This window comes from Aulonocara sp. 'chitande type north' Nkhata Bay, linkage group LG11 (assembly GCF_057382095.1).
Source record: "Aulonocara sp. 'chitande type north' Nkhata Bay isolate Kocher_YH1m ecotype deep benthic linkage group LG11, A_spYH_male_GT1.1, whole genome shotgun sequence".
Taxonomy (NCBI): domain Eukaryota; kingdom Metazoa; phylum Chordata; class Actinopteri; order Cichliformes; family Cichlidae; genus Aulonocara; species Aulonocara sp. 'chitande type north' Nkhata Bay.
In genome coordinates this window covers 34040236-34058613 of record NC_141354.1, presented here as the reverse complement: position 1 = coordinate 34058613, position 18378 = coordinate 34040236, and the positions used below count along the sequence as shown (strand labels likewise).

The window sequence follows — 18378 nt, the reverse complement described above, 5'->3', positions numbered from 1 at the left end:
TGCCACCTCTAATGTTAGCCCAATAAGCTACTGGGTTTGGATGTCTGATATCAGTCATATATAGTCAGAACAATCTGCATGTGTATGGTGTCTAGGGATGACAATACTTCAGCCCTATCACATTGTGTTTAATGGTCCAAATCAATATACTTATTATTTACAGCCTCATAATTTGGCATAAAATGAACAAATTGACACATATTTTCATGCTCTACATTGCTGCAACTCTGCTGTTTACTCTGCTTTAGCTCTTGTCCTTTTAAGGTCCCACTCTCCTTTGAAAGGTCAGCTGGTCCACTGAAGATGAGACTATAGTGGTTATATACATAAAGGTTAATGCCACTGTGACAGCCTCTCATTTGTGAGTATTGGAGAACTAAGCTGCTCAGTGAAAATGCTGTAAACGTCACAATATAGTACATAACACGTACATTACAGTCAAGTACAACATGTAGAAAAACCCAATCAGCTGTTTTGTTTGTTTGTCTTTTGTTTGTTTCTTTCTTGTTGTTTTTAAGCTGTAACACTGGGATTTTAGCTGTGCAGAGAAGCAGGTTATAAATGTTTTGAAAGGGGCAGTTGTTTTACATTAGTCTTAATGGGTTGTGTTTCATTCAATATTCCGTGTTTGTACCACAGTGTGACAACAAAAAGAGAAAAATATGCAAATGAGAACAGATTTACTCGAAATTTGTCAGTGTTAAAATGCAGTGTGAGCAGAGAGGGTAGGGCAGAGGCAAACACTTAGTAGTGTTAGCTACATTATCAATTCACTGTGCTCACATAAAATAAAATAAAGCAAACAGAAAACATAAATAGATAATGTTTCTCTTGTTATGGGAAAACTAAAGCTCAAAATAAAGCCTACAGGAGTGAGTAACATCTGTACTCCTACTCTGTAGGAGTATGTAGAAAAACCAGCTTTACAAAATTAAAACACACAACATCAAATCAAAGATTAAAAAACTAAAAAATTTAAACACTAAGATTAAATCTTAGAAACCATTTTCACATCAATAAAGACATGCAAGACTCAAATGCAAAGTCAAAACAGCACAAAATAATAACCTAATAACCTAAACTAAATGTAATAGTTAAAGAAGTAAAATGACAAAATGTCAGATTGTGCTGAGACATGAATTCTACTGTCTCTCCAATTCTACTGTCTCCCAGGCCATGAAGGGCCTTTAAAGTAATAACAAAATCTTAATGTCACTTTGAAAACAAATTTTTAGGGGTCTTTCTATTGCATTTTTAATTTACTGACTGATTTCTGATTGATACCAGTTTAAATAGTGTTACAATGGCCTAACTGAGAGGGAAAATCAATCATGACAAATGAGTGCCATTAAAAGTTAATACTTAGCAAAATTCCTCAGACGGCAGTAGCAGTAGCGAGATTGGGTAACTTTAACAATAATGATTCCATAACGACCTCACATTCATCCCATGGGTGGATAAATGTCATAGGTCATGACACACAATGAACTGAAGAGAATACTGGGTTTTTTAAGTGACCATAAATAGAGAAGTTCTGTTGTTTAAGAGAAAACGGATACATTAGAAAAATATGTCCTTTATAAGTGCAAGAAAAGGTCCGCTATTAATGACACAAATTAGGGCAACCGTCTACCAAATGAACTGTGAAGACTAAGCTTTAAATTTACTGGACCTGAAAACAGGAATTTGGGTTTGGTTTCTCATTAATGTCTGAGTTTCTTCTTTAAAACATATCACTTGCTTCATTCTGTGTCATTAGATGGACACAAAGGGTGATGGGAGGGCTTATAGCTAGCATGCTGGATCAATAAGGGCGAATCGAAACACTCGCACAGGCTGCACTGATCCAGTTTCACACAGCCTCGTAATTGGGGCAAACAATGTGATCAAATGCTGCATGTGCAAAAGATCATGATATGAATAATCTAAGTTAATGGCCTTAGGTAAACTATATTTCTTGTTATTTTTCTAAGTTTTTTTATTCTGTGGACAGCTTTTGTCCTGATTGAGTTAAACTTACATTTAATACATGAGTAAATACAGTAACCTGTTAAGATTCTTTAAACCTTTGAATCAAACCAATTACCAGGCTGTGTATTCAAACTATATTAGGATATTATGTTCACTCTTTATGATTATTAATTTACTTACTAATGCACTACCAGCTAACCAAGTATTACTTTCAAGAAAAAAATAATGCCTCTATGTAAGGCTACAAATGAATTTATAGAATGGCAGTTATAGAAACCTCATTGTTTTGCTGTAAATGTACTCCAGTACTCCTCAATCTCCACAAGGAAAGTTTTCAATTTCCAGTCACAGAATAAGACTAGTAACTGGAGAACATTTTTTTATATAACCTTTCTATAATAAACTCATTTTTTCCTGTGGTTCAATGGCAGAAACATGTCTAAATCTGGGAGGCAATTCCATTATTTTAACTGTGCTTCAAATCAAATGTAACAACTAAAGCCCACACACATCATCACACATCATTTTTAGTTATTGTTATTTAAGTTCACAGTAATTAGGAACAATACAATGTTTTTGGAGGAAACCTAGTTATGAAAATTTTACATTTAATCAAGCCTACACAAACATTTGCTACACATTATTTACATAGTTTTAACAGAAATTTGTGAATAGCTCTACTACAAGGTTATCTTTCCCAAAGCTGGGAGTCATGACAATTCTGAGTTTGTTTTGTAATTATTGTTAGGACACTTAGAATGAGGTCCGGTTGTACTTTATCTGAAGCTGACATTTCACACAGATGGTGCAGCTGTCTTGTTTCATGAAACAAAGCTGATGTTTTTGTTAGACAACCCATTATTCCAAAAAGTTCTCCACTTAAATAACAATATACACTTACAACTAATGTCTTAGATATGATTTTCCATCTATGCATTATGCCAGAAAAGGTATCCTCCAAAAACAGAGTGCTTATGACAGATTTGTTCACTGCATGTAAAAAGAAAAGAAGCTATATCTTAAAAATGGTTGAATGTATTCAAAAAAATTCAGAATATTTGGTACCAGAAATGTTATGTTTTAACTGAATCTCTTGGTTTGGGCTTTATCTATTTTATTGTATTTATTTTTATTTATTTATCTACTCATTCTCACACACACACACACACACACACACACACACACACACACACACACACACACACACACACACACACACACGAAAGTTCATTATTAATATTGTTGTTAACATTGCTATTAAGTTTATATATGTTTCATGTATTTGTTCTTATAAGGCAGACAAACAGATGTTTAAACACCTTTTTTATTTATTATGGGAAGAGAAAATATTTTTCCCTCATTTTCTTTTATTTATTTTTAAACCTTGAGTGATCTGCTTAAGTTTTCCTTTTGGACCTATTATACATGAAGTAAAGCTGAACCAGGAGATTAGCCAACTCAAGCTCTGGCAGTATAGTCAATAGCTAGTTCACATACACACTGTTCTCACTGCTTAGTCACCTTGTGTGTCATGATATCACACTGGAGAAATATACCACAATAAACTGAACATTATGGTTATACAAGTTTATTGTTCAGTTTATGAAAACCATAAATTAAGATTACATTTTGTATTTTGACATTTTTATTGAGGATTTATTAAAGGCCGCCAATATTAGAAGTGTAATAAAAACAATACCAAGACAGTTTTGCCCAACTTACTCTGAGTTTATTGTCTCAAAAATTCAAATCATCCACCCCAACCTCCTTCCTCTGTGGACAATGAAACTTCATAAAAACCTTATCTAATGAGAGCTAGAGAGCCTGGTCACTTGAAGATAAAACACATGTTGCTTTTTAGCACTCAGTGACACGAGACAGACTTTATTATTAATTATCTGAGCTGGTAGGCAGTCAAGGAGGTGTCAAAGCCAAGTGGCAGTGCAGGAGATGCTGTCTGAACGAGGACTGATCTGAAGTGTTAAGTATTATTTTAATATCAGTTAGTCATTACCACACACAAATGAGACATTAGTATATTGCTATAAACAAACAAAACTATTGCCAAGTCAATTGGCAGCTTCTACACTACAATTGAGTGCCATCGGGCTGGACTTGGCATTAAATTGAATAAATTGTCCAATGGCACAAAACAGAAACAGTGACGGCGCCATTTTTTTTCACACAGCAAAGGAAGAGTAAAGTGATTCATTCTCTACGATGACAATAACAATCCCCAAAAGAAGCGCAGTGAAGGACGAGAATAACTGACATATTGGCTGAACCTTAGCAACACAAGTGGGGATGTTTTCTTATACACATCACTGACTATAAAACACCAACATGCTGTGTTTATGAACTGAGGGCATGTTAGGGAAAGAATTTCTTTTCTACACTTACCAGAGACTCGAGGTTTGTCAGAAGATGAGGGACTGGGTTTGGGTCCTTTGTTGCTAAACGACATGTAAAGGTGTTGACAGAACTCTTCAGGGAGTTCACTCTCCAGGAATGTTTGCATAAAGACCTTAAAGCCCTGGAAGTCAATCTCCTAAAACAAAATAAAAATAAGAGCGCTAGTTGTTGAATTCAGGTTTGAGTGAAATGCCGAGGATTTTCAGTATCATGTTTTCAATATTTTGCAAAATGTTGCAAATTTTTGTACTTGGCTATGTCTGAATTGTTTTGGGTTTTAGCTTCTTTTATTTACTGCACTATGTGTGGCCTACATACAGATGCCTTTTTATGCAGCTTTGATGACAACTGTTTTTGTTTTGTTGTGTTTTGCTAGCTGTATCAATTTGCAAGTTGTGTTCAGACAGATACAACAGTGAGCCTATTTTTTTAATGTCATTTTGCTCACGCACATGGTTATTGCCAGATTGTGGTAAACACTTTAAGGGTTTAATATTTTCCTGCAATAGGTTGCATTGCCTCTAGAAGTTTCTACAATCCTTAAGAGAGTTCAATTATTTAGTGATTAGAGAAACTAGAAAAACACAGACAATAAATGAAAAATAAATCAAGAGGAAGAGACAGCAGATACCTGGCTGAGAATTTCCTGCTTCTACACTCCGCAGCATTGAAGAAAGAAAGAATCGCGACATATTCATGGAAGTATCACATGGTTATGTCATTTAAAATGCACAAAATAAGCACATCACATATTTACACACATTTTGAAAATGCAGTTATGTAGTTGTGATTATCTGTTATTGAATTAGAGATTTGTGAACTGTTATGATGCAGCAATTAGTAGTTGAGTATTTTTTTTTTTTTAGTTGCGTTCTTGATTATTGTTTTATCTTTAAAATGTATGCATGTTTAAAATCTCTCTAAATCACTTACTCATGTTTTCGGAAAGAAATGCTGAAGTGTGATATATGCTTGCTGTTGGCATTTCCTGAGTCAATAGACTATAAACTATGTGTTATATAATCCAGTATAAACTGAACATACCTCTTCTGGATTGTATTTAGCCAACACACCATCTCCATGGAACTCCTGCAGCACATCCTTCAGCTTCTTGGTTGAGTCTATGAGAAAACATTCAGACATGCTTTATTTGTGTTATGTTTTATATATGATTGATATCTACATAATTCAGTTATATTATATAGTTCAAAGTACTTTGCATTTTCTGGTTTTTAATTTATAAAAACAAATGTGGGTTCATGGAGTTACCCTATCTGCAGTAGGTGTCATTTTTTTCTGTACCCATGCAGGTGTGGATGCACCTGTAAGTGCTATAGAGGCATGCACGTCATGCACTCAGTATTGCTGATTTAACTTGGATGCAGCATTTTGATGCCTACAGGGAGACACACCTCCATATGTGAGTCAGACCTGTGAAGATGTATTCTGCTCTACCAACTGTAAAGGTCAGACCATGAATGAAACCTGACTTAATATCTTTTAGATCATTTTTTATATTAACCATTATTCAGGGCTTCATTAAATATATCATCCACATTTAGTACAACTACAAACCAGCCATGGCCTTTAACAGGACACGTAAACAGGCATGGCAGACATTTGTAAAAGTACCTCAAGTTCAAATACAGGGCAGGAGTTGAAAACACCAACCGGGGATAACAACTAGATAAAACAGAATTGTGAACACATGTAAAGGTCACAATAACATACTAAAACAAATACAATACCAAATAACTATTTTCAGCAGGGAAGAGATGGACCATTAATGAAATATGCAGGCTGCTTGCAAAGTGAATTAGTACTTAGATAAAGGAAAATGCATCAGGTTAATTCCCCTAAGATGTAAAAAATGTGGTAAATTACAAGTTCTGGGAAAAAGTATTCACTTGAAATAAAATAATACACAAACATAATACACTTAACTTGTATAAGGTACTACTTCTAAGGCAGACAGAAGAATAAAATAGCCCTGAATAATTTTCATTTTTATTTTTTATTTTTGGTAGATACATCTTTAGCATTTTTAAAAAATACTTCTCATTTATGATGTAAGCGCTATATTTTGTCGTGACATGGAAAAATAAATCCTGAACACTCAGTTTATAGTTGTAGCAAATTAACAGCTAGAAAACTACAAGTGTGAATATTTTATATACAGTATGATCTAATTTTATTGTTAGAGGTAGAGTGTACAGGATTTAAATATACCAAAACCTTTGTATTCCTTCTAGTCCATATGAACAGCTGGTGTATTTGTATAGCCAAATTACTGTATCTTTCAAGTTAAGGGAAAACTAAGCAAATATTTACTGCTCATTACTTATTAATAACCAATCTCTATACACCCACTGGCTGAGATGCAGATGTTTGTCTAGCATTGATGATTGAGGCGGTGCCTCGGTGTGGTTGTTGCTCGGACCTCAGCTGCAGCTGTGATTTCATCCTTCTGCTGCTCTTTTTCTGCTGGATAATTTTAATTCCACTACCAATTCAACCTGCAGCATTTCTGTGACAGATGTGCCACTGCTACTGCATGCAGGTATTGTTACATCCAGTGCAGACTAATGTGTGACAGTCAGACTCAGCATAGGCAGTTGGGGGACAAGGTGGGTGAATGTAGTAAATGTGAATATGAATACAGTATATCTGCTCTATTTATCTCTCTAAAAGCAGTCGTACACACACAGCTGAAGGTGTGCCCACTTTAACTGTGGTCACAGTCGCGTGTAGCATATATTACATGATAATACAACTCGATATGGGTAAATATTAAATGTAAACATTATGTAAAGTTAAAAATCTGAATTGAACCACACAAAAATGATATAACTATTGTCATTTCCCTGAAAGAGACAAAATGCCAAAGACTGCTGTGACTAAAAAACAGACTGAAATCACCACAGTGGCTCATTATTTTCACTCTCTGTTTAAGCACTCAGCACTGGACAAAAATAACTTCATCAGGCAGAGATTTGCTGTGATAATTACTGCATGCTACAGAGAGTTTATGAGCCCTACTGCTGAATCAATTTGCTGCACCACAGATACCAGGTTCTAATGTTAGTGAAGTTAATTTTCTCACATTTCTCTCTAAGCACAAGTTGGTGTGTGCACATTACAAATTACATTAAGAAGCTTGTTTAAGTTTGTGCTTCACGTATGGTATCTTTCTGCTCTCTTTATACAAATGAAAAAGGCCTGTGAGGGATATTTTTTATGTTGATAAGTAATTACTGTTTAATTACTGTTTTTCATCGTCACCAACAGATAAATATGCACTGGCCATTGGTCAAGATGGCCTACTGAAATTCAAACTGAGTATCAGAATGGTGACTAGAGATGAATTAAGGGACTTTGTGCACAGCATGATTCAGAGGAGAGGAGAATCAGCAGACATGCTTCGAGCAAGGCAATCCTTACTCAAAAAACCACTTGTTACAACCAAGGAATGCAGAAGACCATCTCTAGATGCACAACATATCAAAAAAACTGAAGCAGGTCACAGCAGCAGAGGACCACACTGAGTGCCACTTCTGTTAGCTTAAAAACATGAAGCTGCGGTTATAATTCACATAATTCACTTTTTGTCTTGATTTCTGTTGCACCACTGGAATGGTAGGGTTACAATTGGGTGCAAACAATAAGACAGCATGAATGGTACCAGTGGTTACTGGTGGTAGTGATGTAATAATGTGGTTGTGTAATAATAATGTAAAAACACGTTGTGCCCCTTAGTACTAGTGGAGCATCAACAAACACCACAGGCCACCTGAGTATTGGCGCTGACCATTTGTCATTATGTTGCAAAGTGAAAATCTGGTTTCTGGAACCTGACGGTGAGTTCACTACATTGTCAGCAGATCTTAATCTACTAGAGCAGCTCAGGGTGTGCTGAAACAGGAGATTTACATCAAGGATTTGCAGCAATAGTGTGGTGTTATCATGCCGATATGCACCAATGTCTGAGGAATGTTTCCAGCACCTTGTTGAATCTGTACCATGAATAATTAGAACAGTTCTCAAGGTAAAATGGGCTCCAATCCAGTTCCAACAGGGCATAACTGAAGTGTCCAGTGAACATATGTTTGTCTGCTTGTGTGTTTGAGCTGAATAAATGTTTCTAGAACTAAAATCCCAACCTGCTATGAGGTAAATCCAGCAGCCCGGGAAGCTGAGGTTATGCTGCTGTTTATGAAACCGAACAGCATGCCCCAGATTTATAATCATCTGATCTGTTGAGAGGTTAGCCTTGCAGTTAAGGAAGGGAAATAAAGCAAATAAGAATAAACCTGTATAAAAAGAATTTGATAGAAAAAAACGTATTTCAGAGAATCAGACCTTAAATAGATGTAGTCTGCTATAGAGCCACCAGTTACTATACAAGAGCTTGGACCTTATTTACCACACTGCAGATTCTGAAGAAAAGACATGTCCAAAAATCTATGTGTTATTGCTAATAATAGCAGGTATTCTGTCTCTATTTGCATTTGCATTTGAGCTCTCTTCCCCTCTCGACAGCAATTTGTCACCTCCTGCACTAATAGCTTTGGATCTTTGATTTTCTCAGGACGCATTTTACCAATACAGACTAGAAATAAACAACCCACACTGAACTGACTGTGTGTCATCATTATTGACCATCTTTATGAGCACACCAACTACGCAAAACCATTACCGAGCAGAGTGATTATGTATCCACTGCCTGTTACATTCAGCAGGCACAGCTGAATTACAGTGTGTTTTCTCTATCAGGATAATGATTTAACCATTCTGTGCCACACAATAATGAGGAACAACAGAACAGAAATGTAATGTTTTTGAGGCTCATAAACACTCTGAGGATTTTTTTTTACCTTCTTTGGTAAATAATTGCCCTTCTGTTAAACAGCTCACTGCCACATAACTTGCATTAGTAAATCTATTATATGGATAGAAGCTCTTAATTGTTGTGAGCCAGATCTTAGGTGCCTGCCTCAGCACACGGCCATTAAATCGTTATGAAAGTGTGAACTCCTCACTTTAATGAGAATGAAGGGTGAGATGCAGTACAAGGGAGATAAAAGTAGAGATTAAAAAGGAAGGCGAGGGGATGTGATGTCCATTGTTATAGCTCAGATGAAGGGATATTTTAATAACCTGTAGCTGCAGAGGGCACAAAGAATCGCCCCAAGCTCATTGAAACATAATTATCCAGAAATTGTCTTCCACACACACACATCCACGTGCATGTGCCTCCACACATGTGTAGATAATTGCCCATTATGACCACTATGTGTCTCTTTTTTTATTATACTTCTTCCCTTCTCCCCTTTCTTCTATTTTGAATGATTCAAACCCAAAATATTTGCAAAACACGTAAAAACCCCACCATAATGCACTATGTGCCAAAAAGAAGAGGAGCGTTTCACAGAATGAAGAACAATGTTGTTTTAAACCAAGTGAGAAGCTGGTACAAGAGCTAAAGAGATGGAAAGCATTAATTATTAAGATTCAAACTAAGAGCAAATGAAATAAAAAATTGTTTCAAATGACTAAAAGATGTCTTGTTTGGGACTGAAAATAACTGACATATGAAACATCTACTGTGACGTTACACAAGGACACTACAAAAACACCACTTAGGTTGTAGAAACACTGAATACGTAACAACTATTCTTCTCCACAGCTAGTTCCATAATTTGTCTCACTTTAAACGATTTACTGTGACTGGTGTTCGTATCTCCAGCGTCTGTCCAAAACTATGCGTGGGTGGTGCACGTCGTCCTGCAGCATGCCAGGTATCATCATATTTTCCATTCCTGGTACCATTTCAAATGATGAAATGTGTCAACATGTTGGAGCGTAACATAAACTCCAGGAATCCAGAGCGCAGCCTGGTGAGCAGGGAAGCCAACTGTTGGGCTGCAAATGAATCAATCATAGCTCGCCACAAAGATTAAACGCTTCAGCAGCTTCAGTTTTCTACATCAGCAAGACAAGTTAGAGCAGGCAATTACAACGTCAAGATTATATAATTAGAACAACTGATGTTAACCACAGCGACTCTAACTGCACTGCAGTTTACATTAACAGACACACTGTTGTTGTTACCGTGGTGGTTTGATGCTACTGGAGAGAATATGTGTTTGTGCGTAGTGCACGGGAACGTCTGGGTTTTGCTTCCATTTATGAGGAGGATTACGGAAGGCATGATGCTGAAATCCTGCCAGCTTTCCAAGAACTTCCAGTGACGAAGTGAAAACTTGCCTCAACTCAAAACTCACGTGTGAATTGGAGAAAATTAAATAAACAAAGCAGTGACACGAGTTAATGAGGAGATACTTAAACATATTTGTTTTGCTTTTGTAGCAGAGAGTTCGAGCAGAATACGTCATCTATTTCCTTTTTTGTGGAGGGATCAGTCTAGGATATGTTTATCCTAACAGCTTTAATGTTTCAGCCTGTTAGCAAACAGGATAGCCATTTTTTTTGTTGTTGCAGAGGTTAAATTCTCGTCTTTTTTATATAAGGAAAACTATGTCGACCTGTTGCCAATTAGAACCTAACTAAGAGTGACTTAAATTCATTACAAAACACATTTACTTGAATATGAAAGGCACGTAGAGTAAATTACTATTAGAACCTTATTTCTAAACAACAAAAGTGATATTCCTCAAGGGCAGGTTTCCTTCTCTTTTTTTTTTTTTTTTAATCTTTATAGGCCTCAACCACTCAGGGAACAAAACATTCATTGCCTTAGTTATTGCAGACTAAGCTTTGCTTTCAATTCCAGCCTGCCATGTCATAAATAATAGGAGGGCAACACAAAGACCTGATGTTATAACAGCTGACATGTAACCTGTAGATGCTGATTTGAGTCCTTGTTCAATTGGTGGGTTCTCCTCTCTCAGGATTGTTTTATTTATTTTTTTTATTTATTTTTTTATTTTCTTGTTGTTATGATGCTCATTCACTGCCAGGGTAGTACACAAGTAAAAATATCCTTTTATAAAAAGAATAAAATGCGCAACACACATCTACTGGAAAAGTAAATGCAGTCACACAGTCGTAGGCTCTGTCTCAGTGCCATGCAGCCTGTGAGAAAAGAAGCACTAATGGAAAAGTCTCCTATGGACTTAGCAGAAGCAAAATACTCATTTTCCAAACTGCAGAAAAAAAAACATGATGTGATGATCTACCCTTATGTTAAAGTGCGTGGGTTAACTAAGGGAGAAGAGCACCTCTGTGTGTTAACTGATTGCATTTAAAGGCTGTGCAATAGGAGACTTTGGAGGTGGGCTGTAATCTGTCTTTCCAGTCAGAAGTGTTTTCTGTGCTTTTTTTCAATTGGCTGTGCAGGAAGATGGTTTGGGTGGGATTAGCTCAACTCTGTCCATAACTAAAACTGGCCTAGTGAGTGATCGGGCTTTTCTCAGTTTCAGTGCTCTCCCTGTGATACACCCTGAGGTAAACGAAATGTGGCAGTAACAGCATGCTGATTCCAAATATAGAGTGCAGGCTTTTCAATTTAAAATGATTCTGGTTCACTAAGACAAACATGGTGGTAAAAACAAAACTGGGAGGTGCATGCATTTCATGAAACTGTAATTTTGCATGCATATCCATTTTGTCTGTAAGGAAAAACATTTCTAAGCATAAAGTGCAGAATGAGGCCCAGTCTTATTGTATAGATCCCAGTAAGAGAACAATATTCTCCAGAATGCTGGGATGAGAAATTACAGGAAATGTCCGTGTATACTTACCGGCTCAGTTATCTAATCCCAAGTATCTCTTTTATTTAAAAAAATCTGCTGATGAAAAGTCAATTGCAGTTTTCTGCTTCTTCACAATAAATGTTTTCACTCATCTGCTCAAAGACCAAGGTCAGCATTAAGCTTCAATCAAAGCAATGAAACATTTTCATATTCCTATCCTCCTCTGATTATACATGACGTATCTACAGAGAAGCATGTTTCATGCTGACCTGAACAGAGAAGTGTTTTAATGGCAACTCTAGATCTCAGTATCACACAGAGGAGTCACCGTGCATGACTTCAACATTTCAACTATTTATCGTTTGGATCAGAACATCAAGAAACTTGTTGATTTAACTTCTGTCCGAATGTAGGCTGAAAACACAGTTTACACAAACTAGTTTAAAAGATGGATCTGTGTATATAACTTAAACCTGTAGGTGATCTACAGTTTATTAAGATGTCACCAAATAGATTTTCACCTTAAATCCTGCACTCAGAATGTAGACAAAACTTTATACTTTCAGGACAAAAAATTAATAAGGAGTAGTATGATGTAAACAAATCTGCTTGCTAAAGAAAAACAGAAGAAAAGGTGAGAGGGAATAATAATGACTGTTTGGTGACACGGTGTTTGTGAGACTGCACATAAGTCCATCTCCTTTGCCTATCCCTTAGTTTAATTCTCATAACCCTCTCTGGTTAGACAAAGAACTAAATAAACCAGACACAAACCAGACAATGAATCTGGCTTTAAGCATTCCCAAGAAAGCATATTGGTGTATTTCTACTACAAAACATGGAAAAAGTACACAGTAGATATCAAGTTACCAACATTTGATCAAGAGACTGAAGTTCCAGTCTCCTACTGTTAGGTTAAATCATCACAAATACTTTGTAATAATTGACTCTCAAGCTACCTGACTGTGATTATGAAAAGAAAAAAAAATAATGAAACAAAATTCATCCTTTCAGAAGAATCTAAGCAAATTTTCTGAGGTTACCATGGTTCTGAAGTCTGGTCATAGACTGTCATGTCGTGACACATTAAGGCTGAGCATTTTTGCTGTTGAAATTGGATGTGATGAATAAAAGGTTGATCTGACTGACAAACAGAGGGGCTCTGCATGTTTTTCTTCCTTTTTGGCTCTAACTGGGATTTACAAAATTCATGTTGTATTTATTAACACATGCAACTAATGACTGAGCTCAGAATTACTGAGGCATCGAGGATGACAAACAGTCATTGTCCTATAGACTTCCATATGACCAAGCTTCTTTTTTGGAACTAGAGGAGTCATCTTCCTGCTGGCCATTAGAAAGATTCCAGGTTTAAGGCACTGGTTTGTCTTTTCAGACCTTGAAGCTGTATTCCTGTGCTGTGGTCAATCCTGTGTGCAGTTTTGACTTCTCCCTGTTCCTGGTATTCTAAATACATGCATGTTAGATTGATTGGTGACTCTAAATTGGACACTTATGTAAGGCAGATAAAGTGGTTTGCGCTGTGAAAGTACTTTGAATGGTCAGTAAGACTAGAAGACACCAGTTGCAAGTCCAACTTTTGTATACAATATACATTTTAGGCTGCAGTTTAAGGACACAGATATCAACCAGACTGTGTAATGTCACCTCTTATTGTCCCTGAAGAAAAAGCACAGCTTCCTTAACACAGTCAGATGCAAACTGAGAGTACCTCCTCTACTCACACTGAGTGTATTCCTGTAGCAAGGCGAATTCAGCTGGGGTCAGTGTGACCCATTTGTCCTGGCTGCTCATTGTGTTCAGGCCACGTCTCTATATCCACCGTGCATTCCCCGTGCAGCAACACACAGCAGGGAGTCTCACACTGGAACACAACAAGACATCAAAATCAGCCCGATTCACCCCCACAGACATCTTTTCTTTACATAATGTCAGTACAAAAAGCAAAGCTGGTAAGACGCAACAGCTTTGTTGCTGAATAAGACACAACAGGATTACATATATTCTCCAATTAGCTGGAGAAAGCAAACATTTGCTGGCACATTTTAAAGCAATAAAGAAATAGATACATTATTTTTCCTCTGATAATCAGAGCACATTTTTTCTTCCTGCCTGTTCCTCCTTCTGCAGCTGCCATCTCAACTAAAATGTCCCTCTTCCTCTGGTAGATCTTGGTGTTTCAAGCATTGAGATTCGTGTTTGTTAGCCAGAGCAGGATGAATAATTTAAAGTTTAAGACATGGTGGTACAAAATACACTATCATTAAAAAATTTGATCTTTTTATACATAGAAACAAGTCCCAACACTAAAAAACAAACAAGTGATATCTAGTCCCATGTATTCACAATTCAATTTATGAAAATTAAAAACTATCAACCCAGGAAGTGTAATATTTGTGTTATACATAATGTCACAACTCAAATATTGCAGTATATTCCTGCCTATCGTTGCTTTGGTGGTTTTGGTCCTTGTACTTGGAATATGCATTTCAATAAAGAGATTACAAAAAATAAAGCCAGTTATAAAAATACATAATTCGACCATGGGTGTGATGTATGTGCAGCGCTGCAGGAAAGAAAATAAGCCCTGAATCTAAAGTCAGCTCATCTGTTTTGCTTAAATGGTTACATCACGAAATGTCTGCAACAAGTGGAGGGATCCTTGTATTTAAAAAAAAATCCTAATTTGGACATTAAAAGATTAGAGATCCGCCTTGGTGCTGCTTCAAAACATCATCCTGAGCGGTTGCTATGAAGACAACGTGATCAAGTTCAGGCTAAATGGGTTTTTGTAGGCAGGTACTTCCATTTTTGAGCAGAGTCCAACATCCAGGGTTTCACTGGAGGTAAATTAAGTAGCGTCAATGTTTGTGCTTCACCAGTACTTTTGTCTGCATTATAACAGCTTTTAAAGCATGATGTCAAACAAAACGTGTCAGACTCTGTGGCTGATGTAAAGCATTGTGCTCCACTTAGCAAAGGCAAAACACAGAACATCAATCACATGTAAAACAAAGGTGTTCAAACATTAATTTCAGGTTTGACAGGAGAGTATTAAGGATTAGATATCGTATCAGAGAATGGATAACATGCCTCGCTGATTTTTGCCCTTTAATTAAAGTAAATACTGAATTGCCACGCAATGCAAACACATCTCTGAAGTAGTACCAATTCAGCCAAAATCACAGCTCTGCTGTTCAGATCCACATGACCTTGCTTTCCCTTTTATTTTTGTGGAACGAATGTGGATGCAGTTGGATGTTTCTGTAGGTGTCACTCAGGCATCTGTGTGGGTGTGTGTATGTGCGCGTGTGTTTCACATTGCCTGTGAAGCATTTGACCCAATAACTGGGAACTGAAAATCTGGATCAACAAGTGTTCATTCATGTGGAGAATAACTGTGTGTGTGTGTTTGTACGCTTGTGTATATTTAATATACAATAATGTGCTTGGTATGAGGTATGAATTTGTGTACTTTAGTTTGAAATCATATCTAAGATCGTGTGTGTGTGTGTGTGTGTGTGTGTGTGTGTGTGTGTGTAAATACGCATGTGAATGAATGTTCAGAAAGCTTGTGCCACAGTTACTCTGAAGAGGTGATAGGCTAAATCAAGCCTATATACTTAATTGAGTGTCTTTATTATTATATGCACTATATAGCCAAGATAAAGCAACACAATATGAAGCCACCGGTGCTGCTGCCTTAACACACTGCGTGCGTGGGAATCAGCCTCCCTCACATAAACTTTGATCTGCCTCTGGAGCTTAAACTAGAAACGCTCTGCACTGTCTTTCTTAATGTTTTGCACAGGCAGCAAAAAAAAGAAAAGGAGCTGATGGGAAATCTTGTTGTTTATATCAGATCTCCACTGAGTCTAATTCCAGCACAGAGATACAATCTCAAATATAGTACTGGTGTGTGCAGTACGTTCCTGCTTCGCACTGCACTGTAATCATCCTCCTTTTCGGCGTTGCCTGACTGCAGTGCATCCCCACAAAAACACTCAGCTGGCATCCTCTGAACAAAACCCAGCTCTGCAAATGTTATCAGATAAGCTTCATTATCAGTTAGTAGTGCAGTGAGGAGATAACATGTAGAACCATGTGTTACACACGACTTGGAGAAGATCTTAGCTCAGACACCACTAATGCTTTGACACAGAGAATCAGTAGGTAGTGGCCACTGCGACATGCAACACAGGGAATCAGATGAGAATTCAACATGCCTCGCTCACCTGCTGCAGATCTGGAGTTAATCACCAAGACAGATGAGGGAGGAGTCCTTTTGGGCAGGCGTTTTCAGATGCAGCTCCTCACTCACATTCCTGCCGTGCCCTCCTCTTGATCTTCTCTTAGCTGCAAGGCAAGGTGGGTGTTGTGCAATTAGATGGAGTGGAAGGGTGTGTATCTGTGTAAGAAAAAGAGGAAGGAAGGAGCAGCAGCAGCCCTCTCTGCTTCCTGTCAGTGTATGAGTATGTGGATGGGTTAGTGTTTGTTTTTCTCTGAGGCAGAGTCTGGTCAGAGCAGCATCACAGGGGATGTGGGGTGGTGAGAGAGAGAGAGCGAGAGAGAGAGAGGATGAGGGAGAGTAAAATCATCCAGCGCTGCTCTGCCTGCAATGATCAGTTTCCATACTCCCGCTCGCTCACGTCACATCCCTCCATCCCTCCCCTCTACTGCTCTGTTATTCACCTTCCCCTCCCTCCCCTGAAAACCCGGAGGTCCTATGCTCTCTCGCTTTCACTCTGGCTTTCTCATTTCCCTCCCTACTACTCCCCAATTCTCTCCTCCTTTCAAGCTATCTTCACTCTGGTCACTGTGTCACACATCAGCCGACCACATTAGCATTCCAAACGGCAGGCAGTAAGTGCAGCAACCTGTAGGATGTTCTCTCCAGAGGGCTGAAAAAAGGTGGGAAAACTAGAAAGATGAAGACAGAGATGTGAGAGAGGGTGAAGGGTGAAGCACAAGTTGAGAATGAAAGACGAAAAAGGGTGACAAATAGAGTGGAAATAGAAAATGACAGAGATGATGCACAGGAGGTGGAGGAGGTGGTGGAGGAGGAGGGCACGCTTTTTGTGAGCAATTTTTTCCATTCTCTTCTCCCATTTTTGCACAGAGGACACACAAACATAACATCAAACAGATATGAAAGCTCGTTTTCAGTACCCATCAAAAGAGTATAGTCAATAATGAGAATATTTGTGATTTTTAGAATAGCTTGTTAAATGTAGCTGATCTATAAATATATGGACCTAACACTGGTGGTTATAAATCCATTTGTAGTTATTAATTTGAAGCTATAGACACACAAAACAGTTACGAGATGCTTCAACCACAGTGTAATTTTAATATATGTATAGAAAAAAACAGTATAGGTTATGTTGATATGCAACAATAAGCACAGCAACAATATTAACAACAATACCAAAAACAACATGAGATGAGGTATATTATGAGCATCAGATGTCTAACTGACTAGTGGCTCAGAAACCCATCATGTCAAAGTGCTTGGCATTAAAGAACATATCCACCCTTCCTCTACCCCTGTGTAGCGTAAGCCTACAAAGCTTATAGATCCAGAGAGAATGCCATCACCATGGCTCTCCATGTCACACTGACCTATCTTAAACAGAAGAGGGCATAGTATGTGAGGATGCTTTGTATTGACTAAAGCTCTGCATTAGCTGATAGGTTTCAATAACTTCCTATTTGTGTGAATCAAGGATTTCCTGTCTTACCACCACCACAGTCAGATTTACTGGAACATCTACGTACAAATGCAGCCCACTTCTCCCCACACAGCCTGAACACAAAACAATCATTAAAACTGAATATGTCACAATAGCACTGGGACTAACTTTAAACATGAATTAGAAAGCCTACAGAGATTAAACCAGGATGGTGTAAAAGCTCAATTTGTTACTGAGCATCGATGAAACAAAGAAATCACAGACTGCAAGAACCTCTCCCTGCTAAACATTAAAAGAAGGTAGATAGGTGGGTTACCAGTATAAGCTGCATATATGTATAAAAGTCGTAACCACCATGACATCGGCTTCTGGTTTCTGGCTATAAACAGTAAACAACGTCTGTGTCTGAAAATGTATTCAGAAAAAGCAATCTATCTGAAGGCTTAACTGGTGGTGAAAGCACTTACAAAAAGACTGATGGTCCTATAAAAGTTTCTCATGTGATGTCATAAACAAATAACCCAAGAGTTGTCTGCCAAACAGGATGTGATATAATCACTAGTTGC

General features: G+C 37.6%; 1 protein-coding gene across 2 annotated transcripts in view; it reads right to left on the bottom strand.

Moving 5' to 3' along the window:
• The window catches only part of dgkb (diacylglycerol kinase, beta), an 80291-nt gene extending 63631 nt beyond the window's left edge, over positions 1-16660 (bottom strand). Inside the window, exons 1-5 of one of the 2 annotated variants that reach the window (XM_086312276.1) lie at positions 16355-16660; positions 13844-13983; positions 5428-5504; positions 5015-5035; positions 4372-4519 (exon numbers count right to left, since the gene is read on the bottom strand). In XM_086312276.1, the coding sequence (XP_086168402.1) occupies positions 4372-4519; positions 5015-5035; positions 5428-5504; positions 13844-13913 (316 nt within the window). In that variant the 5' untranslated portion in view covers positions 13914-13983; positions 16355-16660. The remainder of the gene's footprint in view (positions 1-4371; positions 4520-5014; positions 5036-5427; positions 5505-13843; positions 13984-16354) is intronic. The other variant, XM_086312277.1, reaches the window with a different exon arrangement.
• Positions 16661-18378: the final 1718 nt, after the last annotated feature.